At 44.1% G+C, this 16,787-nt stretch overlaps 1 protein-coding gene across 4 annotated transcripts in view; it reads right to left on the bottom strand.

The window, feature by feature from the left end:
• Positions 1–721: 721 nt before the first annotated feature.
• Positions 722–16,787, bottom strand: part of FGF12 (fibroblast growth factor 12) — a 184,832-nt gene continuing 168,766 nt past the window's right edge. For all 4 annotated transcript variants that reach the window (XM_052685950.1, XM_052685952.1, XM_052685951.1 and 1 more), the window contains 2 exons: positions 7,291–7,489; positions 722–1,102 (listed from right to left, as the gene is read on the bottom strand). In XM_052685950.1, the coding sequence (XP_052541910.1) occupies positions 984–1,102; positions 7,291–7,489 (318 nt within the window). In that variant the 3' untranslated portion in view covers positions 722–983. The remainder of the gene's footprint in view (positions 1,103–7,290; positions 7,490–16,787) is intronic.

The following is a 16,787-nucleotide window of genomic DNA, read 5'->3' as shown; positions in this document are numbered from 1 at the left end:
TTTAGCAGTGTTGCTGCCTCCATTTTAGTTTCTAAAGAAAGCAGACATCCTTCCTTCCCTTTATCTTCTCGCTCTTCCCTAATAAATATCATTATTTCATCCTGCGAGACCTGAAAACCCATTTCTGAAACTCCTCTGGCAACTAATACAGTAAAACAAGCCTATAAATATAAATAATTATGATAAAAAGGCATAAAATGCCAGACTTGGGTCAAACACATCCACACAGTGACACTGGCAACAAATAACTACGCACTGTCTGAATATAGATGGGAAAAGCTGAATACAGAGCAACTCGTTTGTTGCCCATCACTGTCAGACTCCTAATTCGGACAGGCCGTATTTTATTGATAGCAGAGCAAACACAATCATAATCCGTCCCTACCTTTCCTGCTGTGTGAAAAATCCCATCCATCCCCAGGGAAGTGAGGATGGCAAACCCAGTGGTGTGAACGTGAGGTGGAAGCATAAGGCAGAAAGCGCAGTCCCAGCCTGTGTTTTTCACACATCATTATTGCTAAGTTCGATTTTCCAAAAGCTCTGTTTTATTTTTTTAAAGGTAACATCTTTATTTATTATTATTGTATTTATTAGTTGTTGTTATTATTATTATTATGCAGAGATGAGACCTTTTTTCTTTTTTCCCCCTTTGATCACAGAGCAAACAGTTTGCTTTGAAAATGTTAATGGAAGTCCCGATTTAAAACATTTTTTTCTTCACTTTCTTTTTTTTTTTTTTTTTTTTTTTTTTGCTTGTGTGTGTGTGTTTTTTACTTTGTTTTTTTTTTTAAAACGTTGCAACAGGCAAGATCTGGGGTTCAGTTTCCTCATCCTACACAAAGAAAGCTCCTGGAGTTCGGGCTCCTAGCCACTACCGTAGGTCCTGCCTTGCTCAGCTGTCGTCCTCTCAGTGTGGGTTCGCCGGGTGGGGTGGGAAGGTGGGTGGGAAGGGAGGAGCTGGAGGGAGGGAGGGTGTTTGTCAGCTATGTCGAGTCTTGGTTAACGACTTTGCCTCCGTTCATGGTTGGTGTCCCTGAACTTTTTCTAGAGCGTCCTTGTTTTTCTCCAATTTCATGCAGCGATGGCTCTCTGTACATGCACACTGCAAACAGAAAAGACAACCTGTTAGCAGCCCTGAAGTCACAACATCACTGACCACCATGAGCTATCTGTATGCGAGACTGAAGTCCTCACCCCAATACAATACAAATGCAGACACACAAAAGCCTCAGTGACCCACTGGAAGATCCTCTTGCCAAGCAAGATCTGCTATCTGCCTTTGCTGCTAGCCAGATCCTTCCAGAGGCCCAGACAGAAACAAGGGATTTCTGCTTCTCCATGGGTAAGTCAGTCTAGGCTTTCTATGCTTTACTATTTTTTAATATGTTATATACATAAAATAAGCATTCTAGTTCACAGCACCAGGCATTGTCTCGAGATGCTTTTATCATCCAATGTCAGGTTTGAGGATTACCTGTTCCCCAGTCCTTAATCTCTGATGTGATGATTCTGAGAGTCTTGAATCAAAGCCATGCTTGCCTCTGAGCCACCCAAACATTCTGGGTGTGAAGCTCTGGGTCCTGAAGTGGTGACTGAAGCCCAATTGGTGCCTTCAGCCAAAGCCTGAGGTCTGTTCTCAGCACTAGTTCTTCCCTATCAGTCAATAGCCAAGGCAAATGTTGGGGGCCCATGTCCAAGTGGCTGTCCTTGTGCCACGGAGGTGTGCCAGTGCTTGCCCTGAGCCAGCACACTTTGATGGCTTGAGGACAGCCCAGTGGGTAACACCAAAAGGAACAGCTCTGTGGAGCTCTTTGTAAATGTGGTGAGCTGTGGAAGGGATGAAAATACTGAGGTACTCCAAGGGCACATACTCTGAAATTGAGAGCCTGAGACAGGCCTTCAACTCTCCTACCTGCATTTTTGCAAAAATTAGGATGGAAAGAACTGATTATGCACTGCTTCCTATTGTAGGACCATAGGATGGACAGAGCCATCAGCTTTCACTTCTGAGTGCTCAACAGTAGGAAAATTTCAAAAATTATCTGGATAGATGAAACAAATATCCCACATATAGGAAAATTTATGTTTTAATATTAATAATGTTTATAACCTCCCTGATTTGCAAATAAATTCTGGCAATTAGAGGCAGGCTACAAATGACATTATTGCTCTGCATTCTACTCCTCGCTTGACAAACAGTGATAGCAGTGTGCAACAATATAGGACAGAGATAAAGTGCAGTCACCTGCGTATTAATGGGAGGGATATCTCATTGAATATATGAACATTGAAAAAATATGACTTTTCTCATGGAGTCATAGAGTATCTTTCACACAAAGCTTTCAGAGCAGTTCAGACATACCCACAAACACACACTGGGCCTCCCAATGCATCTGAAAGGCAGGGCCTGCACTGCAAACTGTCAATGCTGCACTGTTATTTGATGAACGTGAGAAAAAAAAGAAAAACACTGGACAGAGAAAGCTTAAAGAACAACATGATGAAGGTTAGTAATGGAGGAAAACCTGTGCTCATGTTCCTGTGTGATCTCTTAGCCCGAGCTGCATGGTCTTTTGATGACCCTCGGGATGCACATCACTCCTGAGATGAGTCTCATTTTCTGATGTGATGCTCTCCCATCAGATATGTGGGTTTGTGCTGCTGATGGACCTGTACTGTGCCAAGTTCTGCCCCAGTCCTAACTTCTTCAGCCTCAGGTCCAGGCTTGAGCCATAGGCATTTGCATGGGTCCTTCCCAAGCAGCTGTGTGCATTACAGTCAACCCCCAGCTTCCAGCCTCAGTATTGCAGCTGGGCAATGGGAGATGAATTCAATGCCCACAAGGACAAAGAAATGCAGAGAAATTCAAGGCACAGTCTAGGTTTTTGCATCATCACTGGCCACAGAGTCACGAATACAAATCAGGCTGCAGAAGTAAACACCATGCAACTGAAAATTAAGGAAACCCTGTACCTAGCAAGCAAATAAGGCAGGAATTAGAGGTTAATCCTCCACTCCAGCAGATGCTGTTGAGCACTGACAGGGGGTAGGGCTGGAGGCTGCTCAGTATGCTTTTCACTCAGTGCTGTCAAAGCCTAAGTACGAGACAGGCTGTGCCAACAAACCATGCCAGAAAACCTACAGCAGCATGAGACCTGTGTATTTTCAGTATTTAGATACACCCATATCAGTGTGGTATGCAGAATTTGCACGGCACTAAATATTGCCTGGGTATTTATACACGGATGTGTGTGCATGGGGTTGTAAGGACAGAGTGAGGCTGTGTGCACAGAGCACCAGGCAGCTTGGGAAGGATGAGCAATTTGGCGAGAACAGGATCTCCTCCTGCTTCTCCCACCCACCCCCACCCACACACCAAACCAAATACAGCCCTCGATGTCTGCAAACCCAGCGAATGCTTTGGAGCTTCAATCAGATAATCAGCTCCTGTGTTCCAGATTCTAATCAACGCATCCATATTCATGCTTTAATTGGGAAATGCCGTGAGCCTGATCCACTGTGTGGAATGGGGAGAGTGGGAGCGGGGCTGTGCCCTGCCTGGTACCTGCACCTCTTGATGCAGGCTGCTCTGCATGTATAAAGAATTCTGCAAGCAGGTAGGCAGGGAGAGGTCTAGGGAGGGCAAACAAGGGGGGGAGCATCCTCTCCAAAGACTGAAAGCAATATGGGGCTGCTTTCACCCAGGGACAGGTGATCCTGTCTCCTGTGTGCTGATACAGGATTGATGGCTCACTGCTGCTTTCTGAGCACAGCATCAGCACACCGCCCTTGCAGGGAAGCTAAATGCACCCTGTGCTGTCTCCCTGGGCACAGGGACTAGCAGTGCTCAGGAAGCACATAACGTGTCCCAAATCCTGCATGCTTCACTTGGCATCGCTGCAACAGGAAGAGGTTTGGAGGTGCCTACGCGCTCCTCACTGCCTTTCTCTAGAATACAAGGAAAAGATTATTAAAGGGGCTTGGGTACATCCATGTAGATGGCTTTCCCTACCCTAGGTCTCAGGAGTTTGGAGGAGCTGAGATTTTTCTAAGCAGGAGGCAGGTCTGGGCACAGCTCCGAATGCCGCTGCAGCAGCGGCCACATTAGCTAATGCTCTGGTGGAGAGAATTAATTATCTAAGCAACAGCTAGGGGCAGGAGGCAGTGAGTGATTATGCGCTCTTGTTTTCTGCCTCTAATTACTGTGTTCCTACCCCAGGCCCAGCTGATGCATTTCAGAGCTGTCTGAGCTGGCGGCTGCCAGGCGGCTGGATGTGCAGGATGCTGCCAGATGGAGTCAGCATGTTCAGGTGGGAGCCAGTGCAGGATGACAAATGGCCAAGCAAAAGCATGGTTAAAATACAGCGCGTTTGCCGTCTAATAAAATGATTAGCAGTTTGATAGATGAACAAATGAGTTAGTATAGGGCAGAGAACATACCAAAGCCTGTCTATCTGAAAGACAGGTACAAAAGAGGAGCTGTGTTTAACACAGATTGGTAGAGTGGTAGGCCAGTCATCAACATGTCTTGTTCTTAACAACTGACACATGTCCAAGGCCTAAGGGCTGAGGCACCAGGAGTCCAGAGTAAGGGGCAGCCCCAGCTGACTCAGAGGGAGGAAGAAGGGCCAGATGTGCCACACCATATACACTGGAGTTAGGACCAGTGAGAGCTCTTTTGGTAGAATAGTCTGGAAATGATATCTTCAAGGAGAGAGAACTAAAAACAGCAGAGCTCATTCACAAAAAGCATCTGATAGAATTTTTACTGAAGGGACAGGAAGAGTCTCCCATCAGTTGAGATGGAAAAAACAAGAGGCACAATAGATGTGTTTGTCCAGTACTAATCAATGCAGACACTTAAGGAGATTGAAATTGCTGTAAAAGATAGCTTGGTGTCCAAGTGACAATTATACCCAAGCTATTTTCTTGCGCAGTCTGGTTCAATCTATAGGTCTGCACTTTAAAGGCTCATTTAGCCCAAATGATCAGCGATCAGAAATACCAAAAGAAGTGGGTTGCGTATGTGTGCTTTTAACCAAGAGTGGCCTCACACCGTACATTAACTGCTGACAGGCAGGCTGTTTGCCTTGGCTTTGCCAGCACACAGATGGGAGAGGAACTGAACGTTTCCCATTATTACTCACTACGTTTTTTTTTTGTGCTTTTATATTGATTAAGCTTGGTGCAATTTTCAAAAACAAACAAGCACATCCTACCTCCACTAGACCAAACCTAACTCCTTGTACAAACCAAACGCAGAAACCCTTCCAGTGGCTTTGCACAGAACAGCCCCAGCATCTGACAACCTACAGGAGACAAAGCACTCTGCAGGATTAGCACAGCATAGAACTGTATATATGAATGCACACCCAGACAGAACTGTGTATGTATATATATATATATATATATATACATATATATAAAAGTTCCTTGGGAGGACATTTCATACTTATTCATTAGCTTACTGGCCATTTGCAATTCTGAGAAAAGAGCTTCTAAATTCAGAAAGCAGTATGAAGCAACAGGAGTCAATGCTACAGGAGCAATTTGGGCTTTTCTGTGATTCCTTTTCCTGCAAATGTTCCCTTCACTGAGCTGCTGCATAATTCTTCTGCACACAGCAATCAGCTGGGAAGTTTCAGCTCAGAGATAATTGCCATTGAAGTGGTGGGTGAAGTGATTCCTAGCACTGCATGCGACACTACTCCTTTCCACAGGACCCGAATCCTCTGTGCACACATCACCATGTCAGCACTGTGTCACAGTGTTAATGCTGGCGGTGGGACCTGAGCAAAAGCAAACCTGTGTACATACTGCAGATGGAAGCAGCACGGCACCAGCCTGAAAAAGCAGCCAAGCACACATGCTGGGACATGCTGTGGTGCTCAGCAGAAGGGACATGCAAGTACAGCAGAAGAGTACTTTCAATCGTTCTTTCTAGTCATGTCAAAGAGAAAGATGCTGTTAAACCAGGGCAGAAGTTGCCCCTTTTCTCTCACATCTCCACTTGCAAGCTCTGCTCGCGGAGACTTTGATGGATGCAGCACAGACAAGTCACGTGGAGCTGAGCACGTTTTACTCCAGCCCTCTGCTACTGACAGTGAATCTTGGGCTTGGGAACAGAGCCCTCCGTCTGGAGCCATAGTCCCAGACAGCTGAACGCTTTGGGAAGCTGACACATGCCCGGGCTTGGGCGGCTGCCAGCTCTTTGATGCAGCAGAGGCTGCCTGCAAAGCGTGTGGAGGAGGGAAGGGGTGGAGGAGCCCTTCATTTGGCTGCCAACTTCCAAAGCGTTCACTCGCTCAGGAGGTTATGTGACAGCTGTGATTGAAGCGAGCGTGGGAGGAGGCAACTGCAGGAAAGGGAAGCTCTCGGGCTGGGTTTGCTTTTTCAAAATGAAAGCTGGAGCAGCACTTGCTGCAATGAGAACTCCGCTGCAGCCAGGCACCTCTGTTACGGTGAATCCTGCTGTGAGGATAGCCGCAGGAATGGCCTGCTTTAACACATGCAGAAGACAACTACTGAGCCATTCAACAGACACCACACATGCTGCACTGGGGAAGAAATCTGGATTCCAAGGCTCTGCTCAGTGCCAACAGACAACCAGATAGCAGAGTTATCAGAAGGAGCTGGAAACCCAGCTAGGACAGCTAGCACCTGTAAAACCTCTTCCTAGCCAAGGCAGGACAGGAATGGAACCCAAGCTCCTGCTGAAGCAGGCCCTGGTCTTCTGCAGAAACCAAAGCTGAGGAAGGCTGCCCTGCTGTTGCCTCCAATTGGCTTCCAGCTGCAGAAAAGTCACTGAGAACAAGCACAGGAGAAGCAAACCTGTGGCATTCTCTGTTTTTCCTACCACCTCCATCTTCTGTGCAAAGGCTGCAAATACTTGTGAATGCAGAGCTGAATTTCTCTTGAATTTACTAGTAACAGAAAAGGGACAATTGCTTGTTTCCAAAATCAAGTTAGTACCTGATAAAGACTAAGCTCATTACAGTACATCTCTTCATCTACCAGATGCCAGCCCATAAAAAATGCCATGGCATGAGCCCATGGCACACTTCAGCACTGTACTGTCAGTAAACGGGCAAAAATTCAACTTCCACTGAAGCCTCAGGCTGTGATAACATGCAGAGTTTTTTACATGAGGTGGAAAATGAATGAAATGCCATCAGTGCAACCCAGCACTCCAAAGGTGCTCCCCAGCACCCAAATCCATGCAGCCCCAAATCTGCACCTGCCAGCTCACCCACCCTGCACACCACATGGATGGAAGGAGAGATTCCATACCTTCAATGGGTTTGGGTACAAAATGTGATGAGGGTTTGGTTTTTTTCACCCGGTTTCCCTTCATAATTTGACCTTCTTTATTGAGTCCCAGGAACCACGCTCGTCCGGATTCCTGCTGCCGATACAGCGTGGAAGAATAAATAACGTAGTAGTTTTCAAAGACAGATTCCTTAAATTTGCACTCTGGTGTGAAAACATCCTGCAGTGAAAGAGAGAAAGAGACAGAGAGAGAAGAAAAAGCGGTGAAAAGATTAATCACTGATTTCCTGGATTAGGCATCACTGAGTGATACACGACAGTCACGCATTGCAGTCAGTTTAACAATAGAAAACAACAGGCATCAGCAACAGTACTCCAGAAAAGTCCCCACTGAAAAAGAAGGCTTTGTTTCCCTGACAGGGCAGAGGTGTGGTTTACAAAACCACCCACAGTGAACAGGCTTGAAAAATGTGCAGAAGTCAAGAATTTGTGTCCCAGCAAGCTCTCAAACCTAGCCAGAGCAATGCCCTTGTTTGTGTGACTTACTGTGAAGTGTGTATGCTCTCCCAGGTCTCATCTATAAGGACTTGGGACTGAAGTACTACGCAAAAAAAAGCCCACAGAGCTGGGAAGCAAAGAAACAGCCTTGCTGCTCACTGCTGCTTCCAGGGCATCCCTCTGGTTTTGCTTTTGCCTTCTGCATGATGGGCAAGAAATGTGCAACGTGCAGTGCCTAAAACACTGAGATTTTATAAATACTTCCAGGCAAAAGGCAGTTTGTCAGGATCAGGTAAGTGGATATGGAGAAATGGGAGTACAAAAATCAAGTAACAAACTTACTTGTTTTCAAAAAAGGCAAGAGGAAATGCTGGCACAAAGCTTGAAAATCTTTTGATAAAGTTGTAAATTCAGACACAGAGAACTGGTCTGGTACCTTGCTGTGTCCTGCAAACTTCTCAAGGTTTTTACAACAGGGAAATAACATTAAGCCTCTTCGAAAAGAGCTGGCTGCCCATGGGACTCTGCCAGCAGCTTCCAACTCTTCACTAAGACAGACATCGGTTACTGGTCTGAGGTGCGTTCTTTTTTCCCAGACTTAAATGAAAATTCATCCTAGTGAAGTAAACGCTCCCATTGGGTTTCTTAAAATGATGATATTCTTTGCAAGAAAAAAAAACCAAACGCACACAACCAACCAAATAAACAAATAAAGAAAGTCAAAATTACACAAAAGCCCTTCAAACTTTTCTAAAGCTAAAATATATCATCTTGCACAACCCAGGGAAAGCATCTTGGAGGCCAATGATGAAGGCAGTGCTGCTCCAGGACAACAATGCTCCCTCCCAGGCCACTGCCACTCAGAGTTCTTAGGGAGCTTCTCTATCCTCCCCAATGGAAAACCCATGACCAACATCCAAGCAAAGCATCTGGAGTAATGCCACACATTTACTGCAGACCTCATTTTTAGAGTGAACATTTTGAACATTCAGCAACATTCAGGCATGTATTCCCCAGTGCTCCAGGGGTTATATAAAGTGTTGTTGGCCTGACAATAAATCCCGTGTTCAGCAGACCTGCAGAGCCGGGCAGTCTTGAAACCACCAAAGATAAAGCAGAGTAGAAAGCACAGAGCTGTGCTGCATTCGTGAAGCTTGCATCAATCAGCACCATGTGCATAAAAACACTTTCAGCCCATTGAGTTGTTTTGCGTCATCTAAGGGAGTCTTCCTTGCTGGAGAAATATTTTAGGAAGAGGGAGTGAAACAAGTTGAGAGAGATTTGGATGACTTAGAGCACTATAACACAGTGCTTAAAGTAGTTTTCCAGAAGATCATCTTTTAAGCACCCCTCAAATCTGCTCTTTATCTGCAGGCTGTGCCTGGCTGCAGAAGATGTGCTAACCCGGAGCCAACGCCCAGCCCATATGGCTTTCATCTGGGCCAGCCAGGCAGCAAACCCCACAATGCATGGGAGCGTCCCTGCAATCAGGTTGGGCATGCAGCCCCTTTACCACATCCTGGCTGCCCCACCAGTATAAATGTTTTAACAAAATTCTCCTTATCTGAACTGGAAAGTTTTTACTTGGGGAAAGGCAACCACTGACTTCCCCAGAATGTGGAATTTGCCAAGCACGGGAGTTGCACTAGGCAACTTTTAAAGAGTTCCTTCCAACTCAAATGACCTATGATTCTATGGCATGTTTGGATTTTCAATGCTTGTTTTAATTTCAATGTGGAACAAGGACGTTTTTTTATTCTCAATGAAGCAGAAATATAGAAACTACTGCATAGTTAGTGAAATTGTGATTATAGAAAGAAAAAGATATCTAAATTTTTAAATAAAAGTGATTTAAGATCAAGTGTTCATGTAAACATCTCTTTTAAAATTATCATTATATAATATTATTTTCTGTCATACAGCTCATGAAATCACTTCATACCACATATCCATTTAGAATCAGAGAATCACAGAATCATGAAGGTTGGAAGAGACCTCTGAGATCATCCAGTTCAGCCATCCACTACCACCAATACTGCCCAATGCCCACGTCCCTCAGTGCCGCATCTCCATGGTTTTTGAACACCTCTAGGATGGTGACCCCACCACCTCCTTGGGCAGCCTGTGCCAGTGCACCATCACTCTTAGAAGAAATTTTTCTTAATATTCAACCTGAACCTCCCCTGGCACAACTTGAAGCCATTCCTTCTTGACCTATCGCCATTAATGTACCATTAAAGAAGCAAAATTATGTTATCTGTGAAGTGGACATTTTTAATGAAGACATAAAAACTAAAGCAGAAATAGTGATTTTCATCATATGTTTAATCTCCCCTGAAAATACTCAAGCAAATAAACCTTTTTGATTGTTTCTGTGATTTGGCTGGTTGCTTCTTCACCCCCTATAAATTAGCTGAAATATGGCAACACCATCAAAACACAGTTCTCTCCATTAGGTAGGTTTAAGAAAACCCAGCAGAGTTCCAGTTGTATTCACTATTATTATTTTTCTTATTACATACAACACCCCGTTATCAACACTGTGCCACACAGAGACAAACACACACTATGGGGCAATTCCTTGTACTTATTGACAACCCCTATGGTCTTCACAGAAAAGAGATGGGGCAGACAAGCAGCATGCAGGGCACTCTGCCAAGGTGATAGCACATGCATCCTTATGTTTTTCTTCATTGATACCTCCTTGGTGGCCAATGTCTAGCCTCCAAAGTTTACAAGGCATGGCTATGTCATGTCACTTGGTTCCTGCCCATATCTCTTACTCTGTGCCTCCCCATAATGAAAGCATCTCGGGATATTAATGACAGAACCTATCTACAAGCTTTACTGTCAAAATTAATTGTGGCAATTATGTCAAATCAGGTGGGAACTGCTGGTTCAGTTATCTTGAGCTGAGAAGAGCTTGGAAGAAAGCAGAGTGTAGGTGAATAGGACAGACTTCACACTAACAGTTCTGAGCAAGAGCCACTGCATGGGTTGAAATCAGAGATAACTAAAGGTCGTTTGGGAAAACCACTGATCTATTGTCCAGATCTTTATGTTTGTTTTGGTTTTTAAAATTATTTCAATGTTAATTAAATGTGCTAGATGGGGAGTCCCATCTAGCAAAGGGTAAAAGCAGCAAAGGGACCCTCAGACTGTCCCCCTACAACCTCCTCCAGAAATAATAGCCTAGTATTCTTGACTATACCATTAGTCAAGTATAGGTATAGTAGTAGAGTATAGTATATACAATAGTATAAGTATAGTATTCTTGACTAAATTACTTTTAGGGTAGAAAGTAAATAAATACATTTATTTTTTCACTGTTTGGAGATTATGGGTCTGAGACATTTTGTTAAATACCAACAGATACTGCTGGAAGTGATTTGCAAAAGCAGACCTTTTTTTTTTTTTTTTTTTTTTTTAATTGTTAAGCTAAAAACTTGCATGAAATATTTGCACAAGAAATGTTAACAATTTACATGCAAAATGAATACCATTTCCCTGCAACTTGCTTTCTGTATCTCAAACACTTGTACAAGAGGCAATTCCACTAAGACAGAGTAATTAGACTTGCTTTGAAAAACAAACACAGACCTCATTTGTGCTAACAGTAGCTTGATTGGAAATTTCACAGTTTAGGAAAAAAGTAAAATGGCATCTATCACATACAAAATTAGGGAGACCACGTTCAATGACACTTTGAAACACAGAAAGTAGCTGAATGGATGTAACTGGCATTTTGATTTTTGTTCTTAGTGCAGCAGACGTGCTCAGAGAGGGTGTAAGGTACCATGATTTGCCCCAACAGCTATTCCTGTTTTAGAAAAATATGATGTTTGATTTATCTTTGACCCCACCAGTGTCTCCTGCCATCTGCAGATGGAAATGTGGACTTCCAGGCATAAACCCTGTAGGAAGCAGAGAATATTCTGGGAATGCACAGCTCTGCTTGGATATCTCAGCTCCTTCAAAATATGCCATCCCAATGGTGTCACAGTCCTGGTACTGCTCCAATGAAGCAGCAACTCTTTTTTTTTTTTTTCTTTTTTTCTTTTTTTTTTTCCCCCCTGAATATCTCCTTTTATTATAACCCAGAATATAATAGAAAATATATGCATTCACATGCAAACCCAATGACTTAATAAATTTAGTTAGCGAAACAAGCAGCAATAAAAGAAAAAGCCCATTCTGCAAGTAGTTTGTGCTACAGTTTAGGAAGAGAATGTTAATTATGAGTGCAGAATTACCTAACCAACACACTCCCAGAGTAACAGTTTCCCTTTTTTACAGCACTCACGGGTTTCTTTTTTATGTTCCGCACAATTACTGAGCCAGATCTTCAGATGGGATAAAAGCCCTTAACTGCACCAAAACCTACATATGGCAAAGATTTCCTCCTAGAGAATATGACTCAGGATGTTTACTGATGTTAGTGTTTAGATTTGAGAGTTCGAAGTCCATCAAAGTCAATTAAAATACATTTTGCTCTGTACACCTCCATGAAAGGAGGTTGTAGGGAAGTGAGGGCTGGCCTATTCTCCAAGAGGAGCTGATGGCCTTATGTTGTGCCAGGGTGAGTTCAAGTTGGATATTAGGAAAAAATTCTCCAAAAGAGTGGCGATGCACTGGCACAGGCTGCCCAGAGATGTGGTGGAATCTCTGTCCTTGGGGGTGTTCAAGAAATATGGGGAAGTGTACTTAGGGACTTGGTTTAATGGGTAATGTTGGTGGTAGATGGACAGTTGGACTAGATGACCTTGGCAATCTTTTCCGACCTTAATGATTCTACGATTCTATGGCTCTATGTTTAGGGAATCAAAGCACTGCTCTCAACATTGTGTTGTGGTTGTGGAGGCAGCCCATGGAACACTTGGATCACTCAGTCTGCACAAGCATTGCTCTGTCCCAAAGGAGAGGATAGCACTGCAGCAAAGCACCTGGGGTTCCTTAAAAACCCACTTCACTGACCTCAGCCAGAGCAAGGTTTAATCAACACTTCTTTGATGCCACGAGCAACGAGAAGCTCATCACGGGTATCAGTGTGCATCAACCTGAGTGGATGAACAAAGGCGCTGGATTCCCACAGACATGTGAGATCCCAGATGAAATGTCAATATCCAACTCCCGTTTAAAGGTGTGACAATTCTTTAAATACCTGGGAGTTTGTGACCACAAATCTCATACCATAGCACTTGTCCTGGCATACTCTTATTCCCAGGACACGTAGGCCCTGTCCACAGGATAAGCCCCACTGAGACTACAGCAGTGTACTGCTCCATGTAGCTTACACCATGGCCCAGGGTTGCCTCTGCCTGGAAATGCTTTAAAATAACTGTAGCTGAGCTCTCTCTTGGCATGTGATCAAGAAACGCAAAACTGCATCCAAACTTTACATCTCATCCCATCTTTGTCCAGATGGCAGGTGATATTCACTGTTCACACTCCACTTTTCCTCCCCCTTCTAGCTCCATAAGAGATTGGTGACAAGCCTTCCTGGTGGCCTTTTAGAAGTAGGAGAGAACAGATAAGTTTTAAAATAACAAGCTGCTACATGGGAGCACACAGCCCCGCTACAGAGTAGATATACTTGAGGAAACAATATGGTTATCTACAAGTATTCTGGCTCTTTCTGAATCATCTGTGGTCGAAGGGAGCACATTTTCACATAAATCCCAATCTATGCCAGTCTGATTCTCAGCTCTGACAGCTGGGAAGCAACATTAAATAGCAATCCAACTTACTGTCCCTGAAAACCATAACTTGAAGGCCATTTACTCTTACTTTTGCAGGAAAACTCTGTGTCCAGGGTACATATGTGTTGTGTTGGCTTCACTTGAAATCCCCCAGACCCACAGCAGATTCTGCATGACATGCCAAGCTCCATCCTGCTCCAGCTGGATGGTTACCCAGATCAAAAAGGGGTTGTACAGATCTATGTGAGCCACGGTCTCACACCTGGAAACTCTATGTGTTTTTGAGAGCCAAATTCAGACCCCTGCATCCCACTATATCTCTGCGTTGTGCTCTCCTGCTTTCAGTTCTTGGCCAGCTCACTGCACAGATACATTTTTACTAAATGCTTTATAAAGTTAAATATGCACAGATTCCCTGCACTGGCCTTTGGCGGCTGCTCATGCAATCCTGATAGGAACACAGCTTTCAATTTAATGAGTGCTGACAAGAACATAACTCAGGATGATTCTTCAAGCTGGGTTGTTCCCTTCCATGTCTCCCAGGAGAGCCTGAGTGAGAGAACAGACTCCAAGAGAAAGATCTGAGTACAGAAAACTGAGCAGCTCTGTGTTACAATGTCATCTCAGAAAGGCTGCACGGTGAGCAATGCACAGATGGGACACACACGAAAAATGACACGTTTCTGCCTGATGCTATGCTTTTTGTTATGAACCCCAAATTCAAATTCATTGTTGGATGAAACAACTTCACATCATTTCTTTTCAAATTATTAGCTAGATTTGGATTTCAATGGATTGGTTTGTTCTCTGATCTTGGACCTTATTTCAAGTTAGGTCTGTAAAGCCTTAAAAGTGTGGAGCTGTTAAGCAGTGATCACAGCATAGCTCATTCACATGGCATGTGGCCCATCTAGTTCAGCATCACTCTTCTAGAAAAGCAACTGATTCCTATAAGTGAGGGTTTTGGACAGCATTGGTGCCACATTCCTGGCAGCCTGGAGATCTGGTGAAACTCCAGTATCGTGTATTACCTAGGAATTCCATATCACCTATTGTCTTCTCTGCATTCTGTTTTTCTGACAAAGTGTTTGGAATTGGTAACATTGCCATTAGCCCTGCTTTACTCCAAAGCAGTATCCAGAAATACATTTATGCATTCAAAGGTAATGATCATGAGACAAGATGGGACAAGATGAAGATATGTTAGTTGCATACAAGAAAAACAGACTTCCTAAATTAGCATCTCACTGCCTCATCTGCTACTGCCCAAAATAACCATGAAGAAAAATAATAATGTAAGAACCCTAGAAACACGGCCAGATGGGATGCTTTGAATCTGTCATCTCTCTATGGGGACAGAGAGTTTCCTGGCATCACTTTCAGCCTGGGCAGAGGACACGAAAAGTTGACTTGGGGCCTCTGGTCACTTTTGCAACATTGCTATTTTTACTACTGTTGATAATAATAACAATGATGTATTAAACTAAAATAATGATCATGCATTTTCCAACACAACACTATTTTATCCTGATAGGAAGAAGAAGCCTTCAGTGGAAAACTAGCAGTAAGTATTAGATTTATCATTTTATTATTCATATTAAAACTATATTGGAAGGCACAAACCACATTAATAGTGCTACAGGCATCCAATAAAAACACCCTCACCTAGGCAGAAGGAAGACCTTTTGTTTTCTACATTTTTTGTGCAGAGGTCTAGAACACTGGAAGACCAAGTGGCTTGCCTAGCCTTCTGTAAAACACGATGCATCAGAGCTAGCTGAGAAACTAATTTCCCTAGGGTTCCAGTTCATTTTCTTGGGTAAAGACCCTCTCTTTCTGACATAAATGAAGTAATACAGCTACAACAACAGGAGGGAGAAGGGGACCACAGCGAGCCCCAGCCCTTGTCAGGCAGACTCTGCAGACACAGACAAGCTGTGCTTGCTCTCACCCCAGCAGCACGGCCAGACACTGAGCACAGATCTGAAGAAAAGAGAAGACTTAAGCACAGTTTTCTGTCTACTTCATTTTTTGAGGTAACACGTCATGTGGGCAGGAGATAAGAGGACTTGCCAAAGAGCTCACCAGGCCTATTACAACCATAAGCTGGTGATGTATTGAGATAGCCTCTCTGCTTGGACTCTTAAATTCAAACCCCAGGACACGGTGGAAGCACACCATCACTGACACACTCCCTATCTTCTCTAACGCTGAGGAGATCTCCCCTGCATTAAACCAATTTCAGAGCTGTCATGACCAGAGCTGGAAATTCAATTTCTTTGCTGCTAAAACTTCCATCCTGAAAAGGAGTTGTGCTAGATGATTAATATTTTGACAGTGTGCTGACAGGTTGGCTACAACTGGCCAATTGACCACAAGCCCTGTGGTCTAAAGGCATCAGCTGAGGCTGGGGTGAGCTGGTGTTGGACAGGCTGCATCTCACAACCAAAAAGAAATGTTATGAAGTGTGAATATTCATGTGGCGTTTGCCTCCCCCTCGTTACAGCTGCTGCAGTGCCTACGCAGAGAAAAGGAAAGGCTTGTGGCATATTCTTGGGTTGGGGCCAGTTTTGCTGCCCACCAGGAGGACTGAAGGGAATCCACCAAGGCCTCCAAGCCTGTGTCTCAGCATGGTTTCTGATGACCAATCCAGCCAAATAAAAGGCCAAGCTGCTTCCCTAATAACTGCATCTGGGTCTACCCTCTCTGCCCTACTCCTGCTGGGGGCTGCTCTATCTGCAGCCAAGCAAAGCATGTGTCCAATGCTTCAAATCCCTCTGCTCATCATCCAGCACCGCCCATCTGGGATACGTCTACAAAGGCAGAGGGGTTTCAGGCATATTTCTGTTGGGTCTCAGTATTGTTTACTGCAAGTGGAAACAATCTGTTGGCAAACATCTACCCTGTCAGTGAGGCACTGACTTCAAGTTCTGACAGCAGGTTCTTCTGCTGGTCCCGAGTCCTCCAGACTCTGTGTCCTTGAGCCAGAGACTTTGGACTACTGTCTCATCTAAAATTCTTTAAACTGCTCATTGTGTATGAAGAGCCTGTTTTTGGCTGCATACAACAAAAGGGATATTCAGCCTGAGGAATGAATGAGACTCAGCTCTCAAGAACATTTTTGGGTGAGAGAGGAGAAATAAGTCTTTGGCACAAAAGGCAGACAGCCCTTTGTTCATTTATTTCCTGGGAATTCAGAAAATCAGCCAACTCTGCTGTGTTAGAAATGCCATCCATATATTGACCACACTATCTCTGCTTAGCCTGAAAGAGCTGACAAATCTCACAGCCTATAAGTGCTTTACAGAGAAGGCCAGGCTT

The sequence above is a fragment of the Tympanuchus pallidicinctus genome, unplaced genomic scaffold, assembly GCF_026119805.1.
Source record: "Tympanuchus pallidicinctus isolate F22 unplaced genomic scaffold, pur_lepc_1.0 scaffold22, whole genome shotgun sequence".
NCBI classification, from domain to species: domain Eukaryota; kingdom Metazoa; phylum Chordata; class Aves; order Galliformes; family Phasianidae; genus Tympanuchus; species Tympanuchus pallidicinctus.
Note: the sequence above shows the minus strand (reverse complement) of the source record. Positions and strands in the feature narration are given on the sequence as shown.